The sequence below is a fragment of the Montipora capricornis genome, chromosome 12, assembly GCF_036669925.1.
Source record: "Montipora capricornis isolate CH-2021 chromosome 12, ASM3666992v2, whole genome shotgun sequence".
NCBI classification, from domain to species: domain Eukaryota; kingdom Metazoa; phylum Cnidaria; class Anthozoa; order Scleractinia; family Acroporidae; genus Montipora; species Montipora capricornis.
Window position 1 is genome coordinate 32,224,938 of NC_090894.1, and position 20,664 is coordinate 32,245,601.

The 20,664-nt window shown below is 40.8% G+C and overlaps 4 protein-coding genes and 1 pseudogene across 4 annotated transcripts; 2 read left to right on the top strand and 3 right to left on the bottom strand.

Annotated features, from left to right (window-relative positions):
- Positions 1-1,390: 1,390 nt before the first annotated feature.
- On the bottom strand, positions 1,391-3,368 carry LOC138026181 (ryncolin-2-like). Its single transcript, XM_068873399.1, has 3 exons — positions 3,086-3,368; positions 2,262-2,642; positions 1,391-1,913 (listed from the first exon to the last, which is right to left on the bottom strand). The coding sequence occupies exons 1-3, from the start codon at positions 3,312-3,314 to the stop codon at positions 1,657-1,659; spliced, it is 867 nt and encodes a 288-aa protein (XP_068729500.1). The 5' UTR covers positions 3,315-3,368; the 3' UTR covers positions 1,391-1,656.
- Positions 3,369-5,866: 2,498 nt separating this feature from the next.
- LOC138025662 (uncharacterized) lies at positions 5,867-6,499 on the bottom strand. Its single transcript, XM_068872842.1, has one exon. It carries the CDS (start codon positions 6,497-6,499, stop codon positions 5,867-5,869), a length of 633 nt encoding a protein of 210 aa, XP_068728943.1.
- A 504-nt stretch (positions 6,500-7,003) lies between these two features.
- On the top strand, positions 7,004-9,672 carry LOC138025663 (L-2-hydroxyglutarate dehydrogenase, mitochondrial-like). The gene is made up of 4 exons (XM_068872843.1): positions 7,004-7,105; positions 8,000-8,154; positions 8,347-8,481; positions 9,477-9,672. Exons 1-4 carry the CDS (start codon positions 7,004-7,006, stop codon positions 9,670-9,672), a joined length of 588 nt encoding a protein of 195 aa, XP_068728944.1.
- Positions 9,673-10,888: 1,216 nt separating this feature from the next.
- Positions 10,889-12,490, bottom strand: LOC138025664 (ryncolin-1-like). Its single transcript, XM_068872845.1, has 3 exons — positions 12,248-12,490; positions 11,649-12,024; positions 10,889-11,148 (listed from the first exon to the last, which is right to left on the bottom strand). Exons 1-3 carry the CDS (start codon positions 12,488-12,490, stop codon positions 10,889-10,891), a joined length of 879 nt encoding a protein of 292 aa, XP_068728946.1.
- A 4,750-nt stretch (positions 12,491-17,240) lies between these two features.
- LOC138025665 (L-2-hydroxyglutarate dehydrogenase, mitochondrial-like) lies at positions 17,241-20,378 on the top strand (annotated as a pseudogene).
- The last annotated feature ends 286 nt before the right edge of the window (positions 20,379-20,664 follow it).

Here is a 20,664-nt window from a genome sequence, read left to right on the forward strand (position 1 = left end):
TAACAAAACTATTTTCTCAAAATTTCAGTTTTTGTAAGTCAGGCCCGTTTCAAACATCGAACTTTGCATGTGCCGAATCTAATGCAAATGAGCGAAAACAATAGATTTTTCTCATTTGCATTAGATTCGGCGCATGTAAAGTTGGACGTTTGAAACGGGCCTTAGTGTAACTTATTGTTAACTGATTAGTGTAATGTGAAGTGCTAGGAACCATGTGAGCGTTAGCCCTACTAATGGAAATGGGCCAACACAAGGACAGAGAAAAAAAAACTCTGCCTAGAGTGGGAATTGAACTTACGACCTTCGGGTTAGATCACCGCTGCAGTACCGACTGAGCTACAAGGTCAGACGGAAACAGAGTGGGTAATAGACGAACGATAGAAGTGATCTTCGCACTTATCTGTACAGTTTGCTCAGATTTTCCAGCTAAGTGCGAAGATCACTTCTGTCTTTTGTCTATAACCCTATTGTACCTTTGACAAGCTACATACATACATACATACATACATATATACTTGACCTCTCCCCATAGCTCCCATCTGGCTATTTACAAGTGCACCTGGGAAGTTGAACCAGGAACTACCCGGATCAAGTTCAACGAGTGGTCAGAACGGGTCTTGAACCCGAGATCTCGGGATCTTAAGGCAAGCGCCCTAACCACTGGGCCACACTGCCACAAGTTTATATGATGGTTGCCTGGCAACACGCAAAGGCAAAGAATTGGAGCGCAAGGCAGAATTCGAACCTGACCTCTTTCGTTATGCTCTACCGATGAAGCTACAAGAACTGGATCTCGGTTCCCCATTCAAAGTCGTGTGATAAATGTGGTACAGCAAATTCTGACGCTCAAGTCCGGCCCAGAAACAATCATATCTCTTTGTCAAAGGCGTAATACAACATTACCATCAATAGTTGCCTTATCAGATCAGTTTCTGTAACTGGCTTTTAATCTGAAAAAAATGAAACGTGGTGCTTGTTTCGTGTAAGTGAATAATAATTAATAATTCGAGATATTTACCCTGGAAGCTCCACTCACCCGGAAGTGGTTTTCATGGAGGTGCTTCATCCGGATCGAATTGGAATTTAGAGATGTTGGTGAAGTGAAGTGAGACAGTTGCAAAATTTAGCCACAAGCTGTTATAGTCAGCCAGATATCAATGCGAGAAAACATCAGGGGTACAAAGTTTTAGTGTCATCGGAAGTGACGGCGTAGCTTAATATCTTTCAATGTTCTTATTTTTGAAATTGTTGCTTCTCTGGGTTATTCTGTGGAAAGGGTTTGTGAGAGCAAAAAGGCAGTGAATTGTTGAGAGAAGGACAATTTACTTTTCTTTCTTGGAAAATAAAAGGGTGAAAACTATCACGCAGACAAGAAAAAAAAAGAAGAACATTTATCATTGGTCACCACTAGCAAACTTTATTATAGCATTCCCAGCTTACTGGTTCTGTGAAACTAAGCAAGTACTGATATATCTAAATCTACCGGATGATAACATGCGCCGTATGCTACTAATATGTGATCGCAAGAAATTTCTTGTTGTGAAACCTAGTGAGTGTTTTACACGGGTTTGCGAGTTAAGCATCTCGATTCATTGATGACCAATAAGATCCATCCCCTGGTTACCAAATGAAATGTGATACAATTGACACAGAGGCTCAAAAGTTCTGTGGACGTATCTTCATCTCAGACCGCTTGACAGAGAAGTTACTATTTTTCCAATGATACCAGCTCATTCCACTTGCATCGGTCTTGCCATTAAGATACAGACCATTCAGGTTGGAGTGGTGACACTTCTTGTACCACCAGGCACCTTTATAGATTGACGCACAGTTGCCTGAATCGTTATCATTATCGCGATCCTTGGTGCTAAACGCTTGGCCGCGGTGAAAGGCAAGAGAATCACCTGCAGTGCCTGGATGAAGAGAAAGCGAATTAAGCCATCAAAATAAGAAGCAGTTTTAAAACTTTTTTAAAATGCTAAAAATTCTTAAGACGCACTTGAGATTGTTTGTTGTCTCTACTTGCCACTGACATGAAATCGATGTAACGTCTTTATCACCACAGGAGTGAAATAATTACCAGGTTTTCAGTTTGCTGTGTTCTTATTATTATTTTTAGCTAACTCGCTGGTTTAGATATACAACTTATTCTGTCGGTCAAAGCGAGATAAAATTCTCTGAGATCACATCTAGTTGAAATGAGAAAGTGTGTCTATCTTAATTAACACAGGGTTATTTATTAATCACCAGAGTTTGCAAACCTGAATATGTCCCCAAACTCAGCTGGTATTTTGCTCGCTCGCTTGCCACAGTAAGTGAACTGTACTCAGCAAATGCTGTATTTCCATGAATGTCTTCCAAGTCTACGCGAAGCTTGTTACTGCTGCTTACAGTTAGGCGGTGAATCTTGTCCAGTCCAAGCCAAAACTCTCCATTTAGATTACCAAAGCCTCGTTTGTAGGCGTCCCAAGCGCGAAAGAAATCCACGGAGCCGTCTTGTCTTTTTTGAAAGACCGTCCAACCTCCGCCAGCCGTTGTGTGATCACAGTACACTTCAAATTCTCCCAAACCATCGGGATCGATTTTGTAGACACCACTGATCTTTTCACCAGAATTGTAAACATCGCCGCAGTTCTTGAAGACTGAAAATTACAGAAGCAGAATGAATTTCTGTCAGTTGAGTTTTGGTTTCCTTCTTATTTCTAGCCTCTAAAAAGTAAGAATGGGCGTCATAGAGGAAGTTACTATACACATCTGGCATGCAAATGTCTTAGAAGCAATTGATTGACCTCAATTTGAGTGCTTTTTGCGAGGGAACAGATTGGAAAAATTGAAGCACTAATGTCTGAGAAGTGAACGAAGTATTTAAAACCTTTGTCATAAAAGCCGCCAGTTTGGTTTGTTTTGAGCGCAGCGATTGCTTCTTTGATTTCAGTGAGTTTCTGCTCGGAGCTAGCGAACATTTCAAAAGCAATTAGAACTGCAATTGATTGTAATTTGATTGATTTTTGCGACGGAACAGATGTGAAAATTTTAACCACTGGTGTCTTCGAAGTAAAAGTATCTAAAATGTATAACTGCAAACCTTTGTCTTGAGAGCCGCCAGATTCGTTTGCTTTCAGCGCAGCGATTGCTTCTTTGATCTCAGTGAGTTGCTGCTCGATCTTCTTACAGCAGTGTGGTCCGGCGTAAAAGTTGTTATTCACGTTACACTGGGGTTTACTCATCCCAGGGTTTTTTGTTGGTTGCACAGACGTTTTGGCAAATGTCCCAACAAGAATCCCGGTAAAAAGCAGAGCTAGCTGGAATGCCATTATGCACTAATGCTTTCAGGAAACTCTTGTATAAAATGGAAGCAAAAATATAAGTATAAAATGATTTCTGAGACTTGTGCTCCAGTTTATTTGGTCTTTCCAAACTAGATTTTTCTCGTTTCCTGCGCTCTATTTTGGGAATGCTGAATCATCGATTCCTACCAATCAAATAACAACACATTGTAGCCGTGACTCGAGGCAGTAGGACCACCAGACAAGTTTTTTTTGACAAGCAGAAGACAATGTCACGAGGCAGTAGAAAACTTTCTTTTGACAAGAAGACAGTTTCTCAATATCTTATGAGAAGATTTATTCAGTGAAAGAACAGGGGCACTTAACGAGTAGAAGGTTGTGGAAACCATTTTACCTAATTTCCGACAAATTTTAAGACAAAACCTTGTACGGAATGATGGAATAATCAATTTGTCGTGCAGCTTTATTCTCATCTTTGATTGATGGGTACCGGGCTTTGGAATAAGCATGTTTATCAGAGATCATTAACAAAAGCTTCGAAAAGCTTCTCCCTCTAAAACCCTCGAGCTGAGATTTGCTGTTGACTAAAATTAAAAAAACAACATATTGATTCCAGGTTTTATGCAGCCATAGAGCTATGGACCAATTTATAAAACAGGGAAACGGGGCCGCGGCGTAAGTAGATGACTTTTTTTTGACAAGGAGGAGCCTGACATGTTTGCCATTGAAGCTTGCCTTCATTTGCTCTTTTTGGAGAGCTCTGCTGGCCTCAGGAAATAGTCGAACCCTTCACAAAATAATTAACATTTTTAACCACAGTGAAGCCGTGTGAAGAAATGTTCAGGTCAGATATTTATCTTCGTTGTCGATCTTCCTTTTTCGAAGCAAATGTGCATAGTGAGCTTGGATGTGGTGTCTGTGTATTTCTCCGAGCCCTAGTCCATGGACTTCTCGATAAACCAGGTGTATGGATTACTAAATCGGACTTATAATGGACTGCGTAAGCGGTCGAGAAGAAAGATCGCTCATACGATTTTAAACACAAACAGCACACTGCTAACGTCAAGCACAAATTTGCATTACGCTAAAGATGAAAGACGCGTGTTTGGTTTTAGCTGAAGTCTTGCCAGTTATCTGCAGATACCAAGCAACTTCTTAAAAGAAAGGGGGTGGAGATGGAGAGGCGTTGAAAGAAGAGAATTTTTAAGCTTTTGTGACAAGTAGCAGTTTCATTGAAACAGAAATTTGAATGCTAAAGTTCTTGTGTTGACTCCGGACAACAAACACGCCAAAAACAAATACAAACTAAAGCCGGAATTGTCTTAAGACAATGAATCGAAAACAAATTTAAAAGATTTCTCAATCGATTCTCAACCATTTCCAACCTACGTTCGCAACTATATGACAAAAGCCATCAATTTTTAGGACTTGTTTCTTTGATATAGGCGTCGCCACACGGTTGGGAAAATCAGACATTAAGTGGTTAAGTTTTTAGTATTGTTGGGCCAATAATAATTATTATTCAAGTTCGTTGTTTCGTTAGTATAGAACTTTGTTTTCGTTTTCGATCGAGTTCAGAATAAGTTCAACGTTGAGCAATTTCCAGAAGGATCATATTTGGTCTTGTCTAAATATTCACTGGGAAAATCGATCTATTTTAGTACCCATACAGCTTAACTTCAAGTGTCTCATTAAGAAATATGGGTTATTGATCAAGCGTGAGGTCAAGATGGCTGGATATTTGCGTGTTTATGGACCGAAACGAAGCTGCGGGACCAAGCGAGAAATCCCGAGCGGGCAAGGTGGAGCGCGGGAATTGGTTCATCTTGCCCGCTCACGGAACTACAATTGTAGTAATTTTATAATCCCATTGCGGTTAGTTGGTTGCGGATCAATCAGAGGCGTTGCAGTCATCAGACCCAATCTCACTGTCCATTCAGTATTTTGCTGGAGTGGTATTTTAAATTTAGATAATACCGTAAACTGTTGGGCCAATGCTTTGGTTCCCCAAAGTGCTAATCTTAACTTCCACGCGCGGCTTTTTCAAGATCAATGATATAATATCTATCATTTACGTTTAATATGAATGATTTAGGACAGGTATAAGGACACTCTTTCCCCAAGAAAATGGACTAAATTCGGTCATTTTTAGTATGAAGTTCATTTTCAGGAGCGATTTTCGGGAAATGTTGACTGCCTTCTCAATTTGCACGCACCGAAAATGGTAGATGGGGTTAACCAGGATCAAAAGCAGTTTTCAATTTTGAAACTTGGTCAACAGGAACCTTTATCCCTTTAAGTTTGAAAATTGGTAGTTGTGGTTTCGTTTGAGAATGGCATGTTCTCCTTGAGTGAGTTATTGTTTTCAGCCCATCACTGAATAACAATAGACCGTTTAAAAAATATTCGAAAAAATACAAACTAGGTTACACTGGTGGTTTAAAAGATGATATATTACAATAAAAAATGTTCCCAACGTTTCGGTCACAAACACGGACCTTCTTCAGGGGAAGTGAAAGAAAAAACCACACAAAAGCACAGATATAAGCAAGACGCTGATTAAAAATTCGAGATAAGTGTCATTTTTTCTTGTTTGCGAGGGTCAAGTGCAAATACTCCTTGGGGAGTAACGCCCCGTCATCTCGGTTGAGAGGGTCTCTCGCGCAATTAATCTCCCAAGCTTCCAAAATCTTCCTTTGGTGCCAATTACTATTAGTCCTGAGAATTGTGGCCTCATCCCATGCGATATCGTGATTGGTATTTGTCACGTAGTCTGCAAGTGCTGATTTTTTGCATTGTCTCCGTGCGACAGCCTTCTGGTGCTCGCCTTTTCTTGTTGAGAATTTTCTTTGCGTTTCGCCGACGTAGCTCTTGCTACAATCAGCGCAAGGAATGTCGTAAACAGGGCCACGAGTTTCTTCTTTGTCTATTTGGTCTTTCGGTTTGGGAAACATCTGGCTCATTGTTTGATAGGGTTTGAATGCCACTTTGATGCCGTGGTTTTCCAAAACTCTCTTTATTGGCTCAGAGGTCCCGCTGACGTATGGAATTGTGCTATAGCCCCGCCCGGATTCTGCAGCATTGATTGTGTCCTTCGGCGGTGGTTTAGGCTTGCTGGCATCCAAAATAAAGCGCTTGGGGTATTCATTGGACTGTAATGTCGATATTACTCGTTGGTTTTCCTTACTTCGATCAGAGAACGTTGGGAACATTTTTTATTGTAATATATCATCTTTTAAACCACCAGTGTAACCTAGTTTGTATTTTTTCAAATATTTTTTAAATGTGCTCACCTGGTGACAAACCCAGTTTTAAAACAATAGACCTGTCATACGAAACAAAAACCATTATGAAAAATCACTCATTCGAAACATTCATAACTAGCGTGTATTTTAATACTGCAGCGAGTATCAGTTTTCAGACCAACTTGTCAACCTCATGCCGTGGTTATCAAATACATAAACCTGTTGGGGTCGATTTTTGGCGTATGCGACATGAAGCTTACAACAGGCCCAGGACATGACTTACGATTGTCGCAGCGTACGCGACAATCGTAAACGAGTTGTAGGCCTGTCCTAAGCTTGTCGCGTGCGACAAAAATCGTACTGTGTAAATCAACTCTCAGAGACCGGGATCTCTTTTCAGAGCTCGTTGAAACCCCAATTGCCTCCGCAAATTGTGGGTGATTCGAAACTTCACGAAACCCCGCTCATCCCATGTTGATAAATATTGTGGCGCCATACGCCAGCGTGGAATATCCGACGTTCAAGATACAAATAAGTGGAGCAGCTAGTGGAAATGAGGGGTATTTGCCACGAGTGGGAGACAGACTGCTCATGGTCTAAAGTATCTTGGGAAAGGATTGCAAGATTGGGGCATAACTGTTATTTCTGAATATCATGAGAGGCTAGTATTAAACACAACTAAATTGTTGGCATAGGCTTCTTGGCATTTGGTGGCTTCTTAAGAACCGCTTTTTTTGTAGTGAATAACCACGTCAAAGTTGTTCGCCGACATGTATTGCTTTCTGAAACGATACGAGTCCGCTCAACTAGCCGAGAGAGAAAGTGACAAATTTATCTCGATTTTATAAATGTAATCCATGGTAGAACGCAGAGCCTGGTCTCGTTCTAGTGGTTAATTCGCGTACAAATTTGAAAGAACGTATATGAATGCCTTTGTGAGTAATTAACAATCTAGAGTAGATTTAACTTGAATGTGGGATGTTTCACTCGTAATGCTCCTTCCGTACATTTTTATGAAATTACCAAAAAACTAGCCATAGATTTTCACTCGTATTTTTTACTACTCCATGATGATACCGTTCTCAGCAAAAATATGAAATAAACATTGGGGGTCACCGTACTCGTTCAGGAGAAAATAGCCATTCCTTGACGGATTAAGTTTGGCGTCAATGAAAATCCGCCATTTTATCAGTGTGCGCGAGCTTATGCGTTCGCCAATGACGCCAGAAATTATGCGCAGTAGAGTTGCGCAATCAAAAACCAGGGAATCACCTTAAGCGTCTCAGACACCGTTATTATATATCATATTGAACTACACTGAGGAAACAGACATTAAATACTTTCGCCTCTGTTTGGTAGCAGCCGGTCCTTTCAAGGTCCTGGCTTTGGACGAAACATTATATTGGCTTCTATTACCAAGGAATCTCCTGAAGTGTAAATTACTTACCTTGCTTCTCCTCACGCTAGGTTCCAGACCCTAGCTTTCCTTTTCTTGGGGTCCATTTCACCCCGCGTATTGATGGCAGCGTTTGGCTTGGCCCCAATGCAGTATTGGCTTTTGCAAGGGAAGGATACAAACTCACAGATGTAAACTTCTCAGACTTGATAGATGCATTGGTAAATCATACTCGCACATCATACATTATTTGGAAGACATAATTTCCGACTCTGTCCCCGATCTTGTACATGAAAGGAAAAGTCGTCGAAAATGCAGCTGCCTCACTCTGAAGTAAACACTATTTTAGTTTAAGTTAAGATTAATAGTCGTAACAGTGGTTACGGGGAGGACTTGAATGACTTTTTACTGATTGTTTCAGCGGGCTAAGAAAGCTGATGTTCCAGTATTTTGCGTTTGGAGTTGGGGAATATTACAGAGGAATTTTCATATCAGCTCAAGTCAAGCAACTACAAAGATACATTCCTAGTCTTAAAGTCCAGGATGTAGAAAGGTAAGAGAAACGTAAAATAAGCTGTTCACGAAGAGTGTTGGATGATATTTCCGGTGTGGATGTGCACGCTATCAGTTGAAGATCTGCTCTGTGAAAGTGTGAATGCCAACTTGCTCTCCGGTCTGACAAAGTGACCAGGCCTCTACCCCTAACCCTAACCTTACACACCTAGACTGCTGCCAGTTTCCGCCAGGCACAACGATCGTTAACGTTGTCCTTCTATGATTCAAGAACCACGCTTAAGAATGTCCTTTATCTTATCTTTAAAACGGAGAAAGAATCGACCTTGATTTGTCGAACCGCACAATCAATATATCATATCTTTTGTCTGGTAAATTTAGACTTAACTTAACGGGACACGTAGAGACGCTTATCAAAATCCGCGTGCGTCAAATTAGCGGAGAGGCGCACATCCGAAGCCGGTTCTCCAGGGTGTCCGCTGATGTTCAGAAATGCTCCACAACATAAGCATCACTAACTTGCCCAGAAATACACACACCTTATTGAATGGCTTAACATGTGGGTATTCTGCGAGTTGCATAGTACGAGCAACGAGCAAAATGTCCGCACGTATTATATGTTAATCCTTTGAATAAGGGGTTTATTATTCCACTATTTACGCCATTTTCTAGTATTTTGGCTTCTTCCTGCATTGACTGAGAATCGTATCGAAACGAAACCATTCAGATGTCCTTTTTTTGACTTAAAAAACGAAATGACGAGTAAGAGGCGATGAAAAGCTAAATTCTTGGGCTTTGCATCGTGTTGAAAAAAATAAATCGTGGATAGCCCACGCTCAGAGAACACAATCCTGCCATATGATTGGTTGCTGCGTAATCCCCTTGGGATATGTACAGCGTGCGAGTCGTTCTAAAAATAACTTGAGACATGTAACCTATGGAAAAGGTCATGTATAGGGGATGCTCTCTCTTCCCCTTTTATTTTCTCTTGGCTCCATTTACTTACGATTCTGCATGTTTTTATTAACCAATCAGGGGCCCTGCAGGTGCTCGTGCACAGGCCATGGATCTTGAAGGGAATTTAGTGGAAGACTTTGTGTTCGATGGAGGTGCAGGGGACATCGGAAGCCGAGTGCTGCATGTCAGAAATGCTCCATCTCCCGGGGCAACTTCGTCTTTGGCTATTGCTAAAATGGTTGCCGAGAAGGTCCAGGAGCGGTTTAATCTCTAGCATCAATGAAGAAAGCACGTTTTTGGTGGTGCATCTTCGAACTTTCGCGGTTGTGCTACATTAATCAGCAAATTCAGGATAATGTGATGGGATGCTTTATCTTCATGCTCGTTCCAGTTCAACCATAAAAACAGGAATAACATCTAATGACGTTGTAATAAAGGTTTAATGAAAGTTTAACACACAAGGATAGGGATTTTAAATGAATAAGCTGAATAGCGTGCAGGCCAGGCATTTTTTTGCCGCAAAGACTTGTTTAAAGACTAAATGTTTCGAACGCAAGTCCGCCATTTTGAACGCAGGGTGGGATTGTCGCGAGATAGGCCCCATACCCTAATACGAGTGTAAATTGATCAACACGATCCTCCACAAATGAAGGGTTATCCTTTACTTTTGATCCTCAATTTTTATCACTCTGTCCCAGGACTTGTGGTAGCAAATAAAAAGAACAAGGGTAACAGCAGCGCCTGGACAGGATTTAAACCCGGAGAACCTACTTTGAAGGAACTGTTTTTATCCACTTGACCACTGAAGATCAACTATATATAAAATCATTGCTGATATATGGTTAAGTCTAAAGCTTGATTTTAAAATGGTTAGCTTTCTCTTGAAGTTTGGTAACCGACATTTTTCACTGTGTAAGCTTGCTTCTTAGCGGGTGTTACACCTTTTGCTGTTCATTTACGGAAAATACGCAATCATTTGCACTAAAAGTCAGACTAATGCGAAAATACGTTCATTTGCGCCAATCGGCATTCAATTGCGCGAAATGCACTCTCCACAAGGATATCTGCATAATTGTAAACATTCGATTAAGTTTCAAGACTTTCGTCAAAGCAACTTTCATTTGCGAGCATTGTAAATTCAATAACATCCAAAGAATATTCTTTTGTGTGATCGGGCATTCATTCATGCAGACAACGAAAAAGAAGAACATTTATCATTGGTCATCATTAGCGAACTTTATTAAAGCATTCCCAGCTTACTGCTTCTGTGAAACTAAGCAAGTGCTGATATATCGAAATCTACCGGATGATAACATGCGCGGTATGCTACTAATATGTAATCGCGAGAATTTTTTTGTTGTGAAACCTATCGAGTGTTTTACACGGTTGTGCGAGTTAAGCAGTTCGATTCATTGATGACCAATAAGATCCATCCCTTGGTTAGCAATTGATAGTAACGGGCATGTCACGGATACAAATGACACAGAGGCTTAAAAGTTCTGTGGTCGTATTTTCATCTCAGACCGCGTGACAGAGTAGTGACTATTTTTCCAATGATACCAGGTCATTCCACTTGCATGGGTCTTGCCATTAAGATACAGACCATTCAGGTTGGCGTAGTGACATTTCTCGAACCACCAGCCACTTTTGTAGCCTGACGCACAGCTGCCAGCTAAATAGTCATCATTATCGCGATCCTTGGTTCTAAACGCATGGCCGCGGTGAACGCCAAGGGAATCACCTGCAGTGCCTGAATGAAAAGAAAACGAATTAAGCAATCCAAATAAGAAGCAGTTTTAAAACTCCCACCCTGGTCAGAGTTTTTCTCTGTCCTTGTGTGGGCCCATTTCCATCAGTAGGGCTAACGGTCACATGGTTCATATGGGATAGAAATCGAGCACTTCACATTACACTCTATTTAGTTAACTCTGTTTAAAAATTCTTAAGACGCACTTAAGATTGTTTGTTGTCTCTACTTGCCACCGACATGAAATCGATGTAACGTGTTTATCACCACGCGAGTGAAATGATTACCAGGTTTTTCAGTTTCTTGCTGTGTTCTTTTTTTTTAGCTAACTCACTGGCTTACATATACAACTTATTCTGTCAGTCAAAGCGAGATAAAATTCTCTGACATCACAGTAGAACTGAGTTCTATCAGTTAGAGACAGACTGCACCTAGTTGAAATGAGAAAGTGTGTCTATCTTAATTAATACAGGGTTGTTTATTAATCACCAGAGTTTGCAAACCTGAATATTTCCCCAAACTCAGCTGGTATTTTGCTCGCTCACTTGCCACTGTAACTGAACTGTACTCGGCAAATGCTGTATTTCTATGAATGTCTTCCAAGTCCACGCGAAGCTTGTTGCTGCTGCTTACAGCCAAGCGGTGAATCTTGTCCAATCCAAGCCAAAACTCTCCGTTCAGATTACCAAAGCCTCGTTTGTAGGCGTCCCACGCGCGGGAGAAATCTACGGAGCCGTCTTGTCTTTTTTGAAAGACCGTCCATCCTCCGCCGGCAGTTTTGTGATCACAGTACACTTCAAATTCTCCCAGACCATCGGGATCGATTTTGTACACACCACTTATCTTTTCGCCAGAATTGTAAACATCGGCGCAGTTCTTGTTGACTAAAAATTACATAAGCGGGATGAATTCCTGTTAGATATGTTTTGGTTTCATCGTTATCTCTATCCTCTAAAAAGTTGAATAGACATCACACAGGGAAATACTATGCGGAGCTAGCGAATACTTCAAAAGCAATTGATCGTAATTTGATTGATTTTTGCGACGGAACAGATGTGAAAATTTTAACCACTGGTGTCTTCGAAGTAAAAGTATCTAAAATGTATAACTGCAGACCTTTGTCTTGAGAGCCGCCAGATTCGTTTGCTTTCAGCGCAGTTATTGCTTCTTTGATCTCAGTGAGTTGCTGCTCGATCTTCTTACAACAGTGTGGTCCGGCGTAAAAGTTGTTATTCACGTTGCACTGGGGTTTACTAATACCAGGGCTTTTTGTTGTTTGCATAGAAGTTTTGGCAAATGTCCCAACGAAAATCCCAGTAAAAAGCAGAGCTAGCTGGAATGCCATTGTGCACTGGTTCTTTCAGGAAACTCTTCTGTGAAGTGGAAGCAAAAACTGCGGGTATAAAATGATTTCTAAGACTTGAGGTTCAGTTCATTTAGTCTTTCCAAACCAGATTTTTCTTGTCTCCTGCGCTGTATTTTGGGAATGCCGAATCATCGATTCCTACCAATCAAATAACAACACATTGTAGTGACTCACAGACGAGGCAGTTGACAACTTTCTGCTGACAATAGGACAGTTCATCAAAATTTTATGAGATTTTTCTAGCAAAAGAACATGGGCACCCAACGAGTAATTATTATTTCGTTAATTGTATGTTCGGAAGGATGGTGGGTTAACATTTTCAAATATTCGAACTTAAACTTTCGAGGTGCAGTAAGATTTTGGACATTTCTTCTGAACAGATTTGCTAGCTATTTCAGAAAAGTAATGAAGAGTGTGAAGACTGCGAAGAGTGCGTAGATATTTCGAAACCACATTGAAGAACGTTTAAATTTTGCTAAGCTGAGTAAGAGTGAACTGTGACGCTGGAAGAAAATTTGAAGATTTATAACTTCTATCATTTTGGCCATAGTTTTTTTGAGAATCATGATATTAAGGACAAACGTTACCTAAAATTTGCGGGAAAAAAAGACGACTACTTAATGTAAAGTTTTTTTTATCAGACCCGTCACGATTTCTTTAACTTCAGGACAAGGCAAAAAAGCCTTGAAGGACGTTCTACAGCAACCTGAAATTCCCGTAGAACATCCGAACAGATATATATTTTGAAGGGCTGCTACAAACTCACTAAACGAGCTTTTAAAGCATTGTGGAAACCATTTTAGGTGATTCTGACAACTTTTAAGACAACCGGCCGTTGGTGCCACGAAGAGAAACCCTCGTACGGGATGATGAAATAGTCAATTTGACTTTGCGTTATTCTCATCTTTGATTGATGGGTTTTGTGCTTCGGAATAAATTTGTTTATCAGAGATTATTAGAAAAAGTCTCTCGCTCATGGAAAACCTCGAGCTCAGATTTGCTGTTGAGCAAAATTCAAAAAACATATTGATATCAGTCTATTTTATACAGCCATAGTTAGAGCTATAGATCAATTTATAAAACAAGGAAACGAGGCCGCGGGCGCAATTAAATGATTTTTCGTTGGCAAGGAGGAGCCTTACAAGTTTGCCATTGAAGCTTGCCTTCATTTGCTGTTTCTGGAGAGCTTTGCCGGCCTCGGGAAATAGTCAAACACTTGAAAAAGTAATTAACATTTTTAGCCAGAGTGAAGTGTGAAGAAATGTTCAGGTTAGATATTTATCTTCGTTGTCGATCCTCTTTTTGTGAGGCATGTGTGTAAAGTAAGCTTGGATGTGGTACTGTTTGTATTGCACAGAGCCCTAGTCCATAGAGCAGATGCATGGGTTGATAAATTGGACTTGTAATGGACTGCCTAAGTGGTCGAAAACAAAGATCAGTCAAAGGATACTGAACACAAACAGCAAACGGCTTACGTCAAGACAAATCTGCATTACGCCAAAGATGAAAAAAACATGTTTGATTTTGCCTGTTTTCTGTAGATACCAAGCAACTTCTTATAAGAGAGGGACGAGAGAGAGAGGCGTTGGAACAAGATAATTTTCGAGCTTTTGTGACCAGCAGCAATTTCATTGAAACACAATACAAACGTTTTTCTGTTGACTCCCTATCACAAAGACGCCAAAAACAAATACAGACTAAAGCCGGAATTATCAAAAGACAATGAATCGAAACACATTGAAAAGATTTCTCAACCATTTCCAACCTACGTTCGCAAGAGACAATATGTGACAAGCCATCAATTTGTAGGATTTGTTTCGTTGATATAGGCGTCGCCACACGGTTGGGAAAATCGGACATTAAGGGCTTGTTTATATGGTCTCGCTTACCCGAGACAGCCCTCCTTCCCGAGACAACTTTACCGAGCGTCTATATGAGAATTGCGTGAGCGAGACAAAGTTGACCTTACTTAATTATGCATGTATTTTAAGACGCATCTTCAAAAAATGCGTATCATCATTTGCGTTTCTTTTTTGTTAAGTACAGTTGCGTTTTCACATTCAGCAAATGGACTGACAATCTTAACGCAGCATTAATATGTAGTTTAAATAAAGGCTGTTTATGAATCGAGAATTTTCCGTTGACAGCGTTAAGAATTATGGCGGGAAAACACTTTTCTTTAGAAAGTAAACGCTAAAAACATGTATAAGCTCCCAAATTGTCGCTTCTTTGATTTTTAATTTGCTGTCTCGTCTCGGGTGGTCGAGCCAAACGGTTCACATGCGAACAAGTTGTCTCGCCTGCCAGGGTTACCCTACCTGCCGAGGCGAGGCAACTCGCCTCCCCGAGTTGTCCCGCCCACCCGAGTTGTCTCGCCCACCTCATGTAAACGGTTGATATAATGTTTTAAACTAATGAGTGGGTAATTCGGGGGAAGGGTTGTCTCGTGTACCCGAGACCATATTGTAGCGACTGTACCCCCCTTAGGAAAGCTTGTATACCAGTACCGCGCAAAGTTAGTGTTGATGTCGGATTAAAAACACAGAAAGAAACTACTCGTCGCTGTGTTGTATTAAAGGAAAAGTACGGCCTAGAAAAACCGAGACGAAGTTGCGGGACCAAGTGAGAAATCCCGAGCGGGCAAGATAGCTCCATCTTGCCCGCTCTTGTAGCCGATCACAGCGCGGGATTTGGTTCATCTTGCCCGCTCATGGAGCTAGTCATATAACTAGTAGTAATCAAAGATTATGAGAGTGCGTTCGACGCCGTCACGTAAATATATATACCTAAAATAAATGATTTCACTACCTGACTTTCAACCCCGGTCTATTGCTAAACTGATCGGCAACGAAGGTTTTACAGAGAGATATATCATAATGTGAAAGTCCGATTCCAGCTAAGTGGTCCCCTGTACAAGCTGTGATTTGTTGATACGTTGCGTGACAGCGACAGTTTTTATAGGCTCACAGTTTTTACCCTTCAAATTTTGTGCTAAATGTTCTCACATTAACTGCAAATTTTGGTGTCCTTACAGCAATCTCGAAAAATTCTGCATAGCCGTACACAGGCACACCAACTCGAAAAACACAGGACGCAAAAACGAAATTAGGCTTGCATTCTCCTTTTCGTCAAACGCAATAATCCCACTGCAGTTAGTTGGTTGCGGACCAATCAGAGGCGTTGTGGTCATCAGACCCAATCTCATTGTCCATTCAATATTTGACTGGAAACGGTATTTTAAATATAGATAATACCGTAAACTGGTTGGCCAAGGCTAAACAAGAGAGACTGGAACTTGTGGTCTATGGACCTCTAACGAACGTGATGAGGACAATGAAATCGGCGAGAAATTTAATTTATCGGCGACGGAGGCAGAGGTCAAATTCCGCAACATAAGAACTGCTTATATGGTCGTTATCTGCAGCGGTTGAAGAGGATACCTTCTGGATCTTCATGAATATTTTTCGAACCCAAAACCGATGTTTCCTTTGGTTTTGAAGCTGACGATGTCGTCACTTCAGGACTAAAAGAAGAAATAAATTTGCTTGCAGCAAAATTTCCTCCTCGATGTCCGCCATGTTGTTTGCTGCGATTTTGCCGCGAGCACAACGCGCGTGTACATTTGACATTTCCGCTGACCGAAATATATGGCAAGTATGAGGACTATCCGTTTCCTCTAGAAAATGGACTAAATTCGGTCATTTTTAGTGTGACTGCCTTCTCAATTTGCACGCACGGCAAATGAGAGATGGGCTGAACATGGATCAAAAGCAGTTTCAATTTTGAAATTTGGTCAACAGGAACCTTTATCCCTTTAAGTTTGAAAATTGGTAGTTGTGGTTGAGAATGGCCCTTTCTCCTTGAGTGAGCAGCATTGTTTTCAGCCCAGCACTGAATAACAATAGACCTGACATACGAAACAAAAGCCATTATGAAAAATCACTCATTCGAAACATTCATAACTACCGCGAATTTTAATGTTGCAGAGAGTATCAGTTTTCAGTCCAACTTGCTGACCTCAGGCCGTGGCTATCAAATAAACCTGAATGAAGGGTATAATTTTTTGCACATCTAAGCCAGTCGCTCGTCATTTCAATCTCCGTAACCACTCCAAAAAACACATGGCTATCTGCGGCCTTTTCCTACATCTAGGTACGACGGAAAGCGGCAAGAACCTGGAACAAAAATTCATCGGGAGAGGACAAAACGCGGAGCCCTACTCCATGGAGTACCCTATGGAGTATCTCAATGGAGTACCCCTAAAAATCATTTATTGGTAATATTAAATACTTTATTAACATGGTGAGGTATTTAGATGTACATACCTTCATTTATTTCCAGCTTTCCAGCTAGCCGATTATTACAGTTTGATGCAGTTCACGAATTGGCCTCCATCTTGAAGTTTCGTAGGTATTTCGTGTATCCATTATTAAGTGTATTTTTAGACTTCAGGCCCGTATGTGCTCATATAAAATACCCTTATGAAATGGAATGGAAAACTTTATTTGTACACGGTAATTTCATCAGTATGATGGGCATTCATGGATATATTATGGGCATACATACACGGGTCTATATGGGTATACAGGAGTGAATACTTGTCTCAATATACAAAAAATTAAATACACTACAATAGTGGAAACATGAAGTACCTACAAAATTTCAAGATGGCGGCCAACTCGAGAACTGCATCGAACTGTAACAATCGGAGAGAGCTGGAAAGCTCGAAATGATAAAGGTATGTTCATCTAAATGCCTCACCATGTTGATAAAGTATTCAATTTGACCAATAAATGATTTTTAGGGGTACTCCATTTACGTACTCCATAGGGTACTCCATGGAGAAGGGCTCCGCGTTTTGTCCTCTCCCAAATTCATCTCCCAAATCGGCACCCTTAATGTCTTCCTATTCTTCACGTTGCCATGTTACCACCAATAGCGTAGCTCCTTCTCTACTATAAAAACTACACGTAACCCACAATTCCTCGATTCGCTCTGACAACGGTCTAACGCTCGAAATGTCAGGCTTTAGAATCTCATTACGGTGGCTAATTTACATTATCAACTCCGTTGATAAAACCAATTTTTTTGTATATCAAATAAACCTGTTGCGGTCGATTTTTGGCACACGCGACATGAAGCTTACGACAGGCCTAGGACATGACTTACGATTGTCGCAGCGTATGCGACAATCGTAAACGAGTTGTAGGCCTGTCGTAAGCTTGTCGCGTGCGACAAAAATTGTACCGTATAAATCAACCTTTAGAGACCTGGAGCTCTTTTTAGAGCTTGTTGAAACCCCAATTGCCTCCGCAAATTGTGGGTGATTCGAAGCTTCACGAAACCCCGGCTCATCCCATGTTGCTAAATATTGTGGCGCCATACGTCAGCGTAGACAATCACGATACAAATAAATGGAGAAGCTAGTGGAAATCAGGGGTATTTGCCACGAGCGGGAGACAGTGTTTGATTATTTGGAAGCAAGTATCTTTCGAGTATCTTCCCTCTTGGATACCGATCGGCGAAATCTGGACGCGAGCGCGTGGGTCAAACATTTTCCAAAAGCGTGAAGAGATGTCAATGTATGACTTAAAGGAACAACAAATGTATTAGCAAAAGTAATTGTCTGGTTTGAAGAAAGAAATAACTGTTTTTCTTTGAGTACACCAGATGTTTTGACGAATACACCAGACATGTTTTAAATATGAAATAAATTGTTTTAAGTTACCCGAACTATAGTTTAGTTGTGAGTATTCATCATGATATGCGGGAAAGATAAAAGTACGGCAGCGCGTTAGGTGGCTCATTGAACTTGCCCCAGACTGCGAATCCGTAGAGGTACGTGAAAATATGCGCCAGAAGGAATCACGTCCGTTCTACTGATTTTATAGAAATTAGAGAGAGACTGCTCATGGTCTAAAAGTATCCCGGGAAAGGATTGCGAGATTGGGGCATAACTGTTATTTCTGAATATCATCTGAGGCTAGTATTAAACACAACTAAATTGTTGGCATAGGCTTTTTCCATTTGGTGGCTTCTTAAGAAACCGGTTTTTTTATAGTGAATAACCACGTCAAAGTTGTTGGGCGCAGTGTATTGCTTTCTGAAACGATACGAATCCGTTCAACTGGCCGAGAGAGAAAGTGACAAATTTAGCTCGATTTTATAAATGTAATCCATGGTAGAACGCAGAGCCTGGTCTCATTCTATGGTTAATTCGCGTACAAACCTGAAAAATGTATTTCAATGCCTTTGTGAGTAATTAACACTCTAGAGTATGTTTAACTTGAATGTGGGCTCTTTCACTCGTAATGCTCCTTCCGTACATTTTTATGAAATTACCAAAAAACTGGCCATAGATTTTTACTCGTATTTTTTACTACTCCATGATGATACCGTTTTCAGCAAAAATATGAAATAAAAATTGGAGGTCACCGTACTTGTTCAGGAGAAAATAGCCATTCCTTGACGGACTAAGCTTGGCGTCAATGAAAATCCGTCATTTTATCAGTGTCCACGAGATAATGCGCGCGCCCATGACGCCAGAAATCATGCGCAGTAGAGTTGCGCAATCAAAAACCAGGGAATCACCTTAAGCTTCTCAGACACGGTTATTACATATCATATTTATAAATTACACCGAGGAAACAGACATTTAATACTTGCCCCTCTTTTTGGTAACAGCCGGCCCTTGGACGAAACATTAAATTATCTTCCGTTACCAAGGAATCTCCTGAATTGTAAATTACTTACCTTGCTTCTCCTTACGGTAGGTTCCAGACCCTAACTTTCCATTTCTTGGGGTCCATTTCACCCCGCGTATTGATGGCAGCGTTTGGCTTGGCCCCAATGCAGTATTGGCTTTCGCAAGGGAAGGATACAAACTCACGGATGTAAATTTCTCAGACTTGATAGATGCATTGGGATACCGGTATGTTGCTTTGCCGAAAGGCCATCTTTGTGTTAAATCATACTCGTACATCATACATATTTGAAAGACATAATTTGCGACTCTGTCCCCGATCTTGCTCATAAAAGGAAAAGTCGTCGAAAATGCGGCTGCTTCACTTTAATGAAAACATTATTTCAGTTTAAGTTAAGATTAATGGTCGTAACAGTGGTTACGGGGAGGACTTGAATGTCTTCTTACTGATTGTTTCAGCGGGCTAAGAAAGCTGATGTTGCAGTATTTTACGTTTGGAGTTGAGGAATATTACAGAGGAATTTTCATATCAGTTCAAGTCAAGCAACTACAAAGATACATTCCTAGTCTTAAAGTCCAGGATGTAGAGAGTTAAGAGAAGCTTAAAATAAGGTGTTCGGGATGAGTGTTGGATGATATTTCCGGTTGTGTGGATATACACGCTATCAACTGAAGATTTGCTCTGTGAAAGTGTGAATGTCAACTTGCTCTCCGGTGTGACAATGTCACCCTCTACGCCTAACCCTAACCTTACACACCATAGCCCACGCTCAGAGAACACATTTCTGCCATATGATTGGTTACTGCCTAATCCCCTTGGGATATGTACAGCGTGCGAGTAAATCTAAAAATAACTCGAGACATATAACCTATGAAAAAGGGCATGTATGAGGATGCACTCTCTTCCCCTTTTATTTTCTCTTAGCTCCATTTACTTACGATTCTGCATGTTTTTATCAACCAATCAGGGGCCCTGCAGGTGTTCGTGCACAAGCCATGGACCTTGAAGGAAATTTAGTGGAAGACTTTGTGTTCGACGAAGGAGTAGGGGACATCGGAAGCCGAGTGCTGCATGTCAGAAATGCTCCATCTCCCAGGGCAAGCTCGTCTTTGGCCATTGCTAAAATGGTTGCCGAGAAGGTCCAGGAACGGTTTAATCTTTAGCATAAATGAAGAAAGCACATTTTTATCGGTACATCTTTGAAATATGGCGGTTGTGCTACATTAATCAGCAAATTGAGAATAATGCGATAGGATGATTTATCTTCATGCTCGTTCCAGTAATCCAGTTCAACCATAGAAACACGAATAACGTCTAATGACGTTGTAATAAAAGATAGGGATTTTAAATCTATAAGCTGAATGGTGGGCAGAGCTGATGTTTTTTTGGCAGCAAAGGCTTGTTTAAAGATGAAATGTTTCAAACGTAAGTCCGCCATTTTGAACGCAC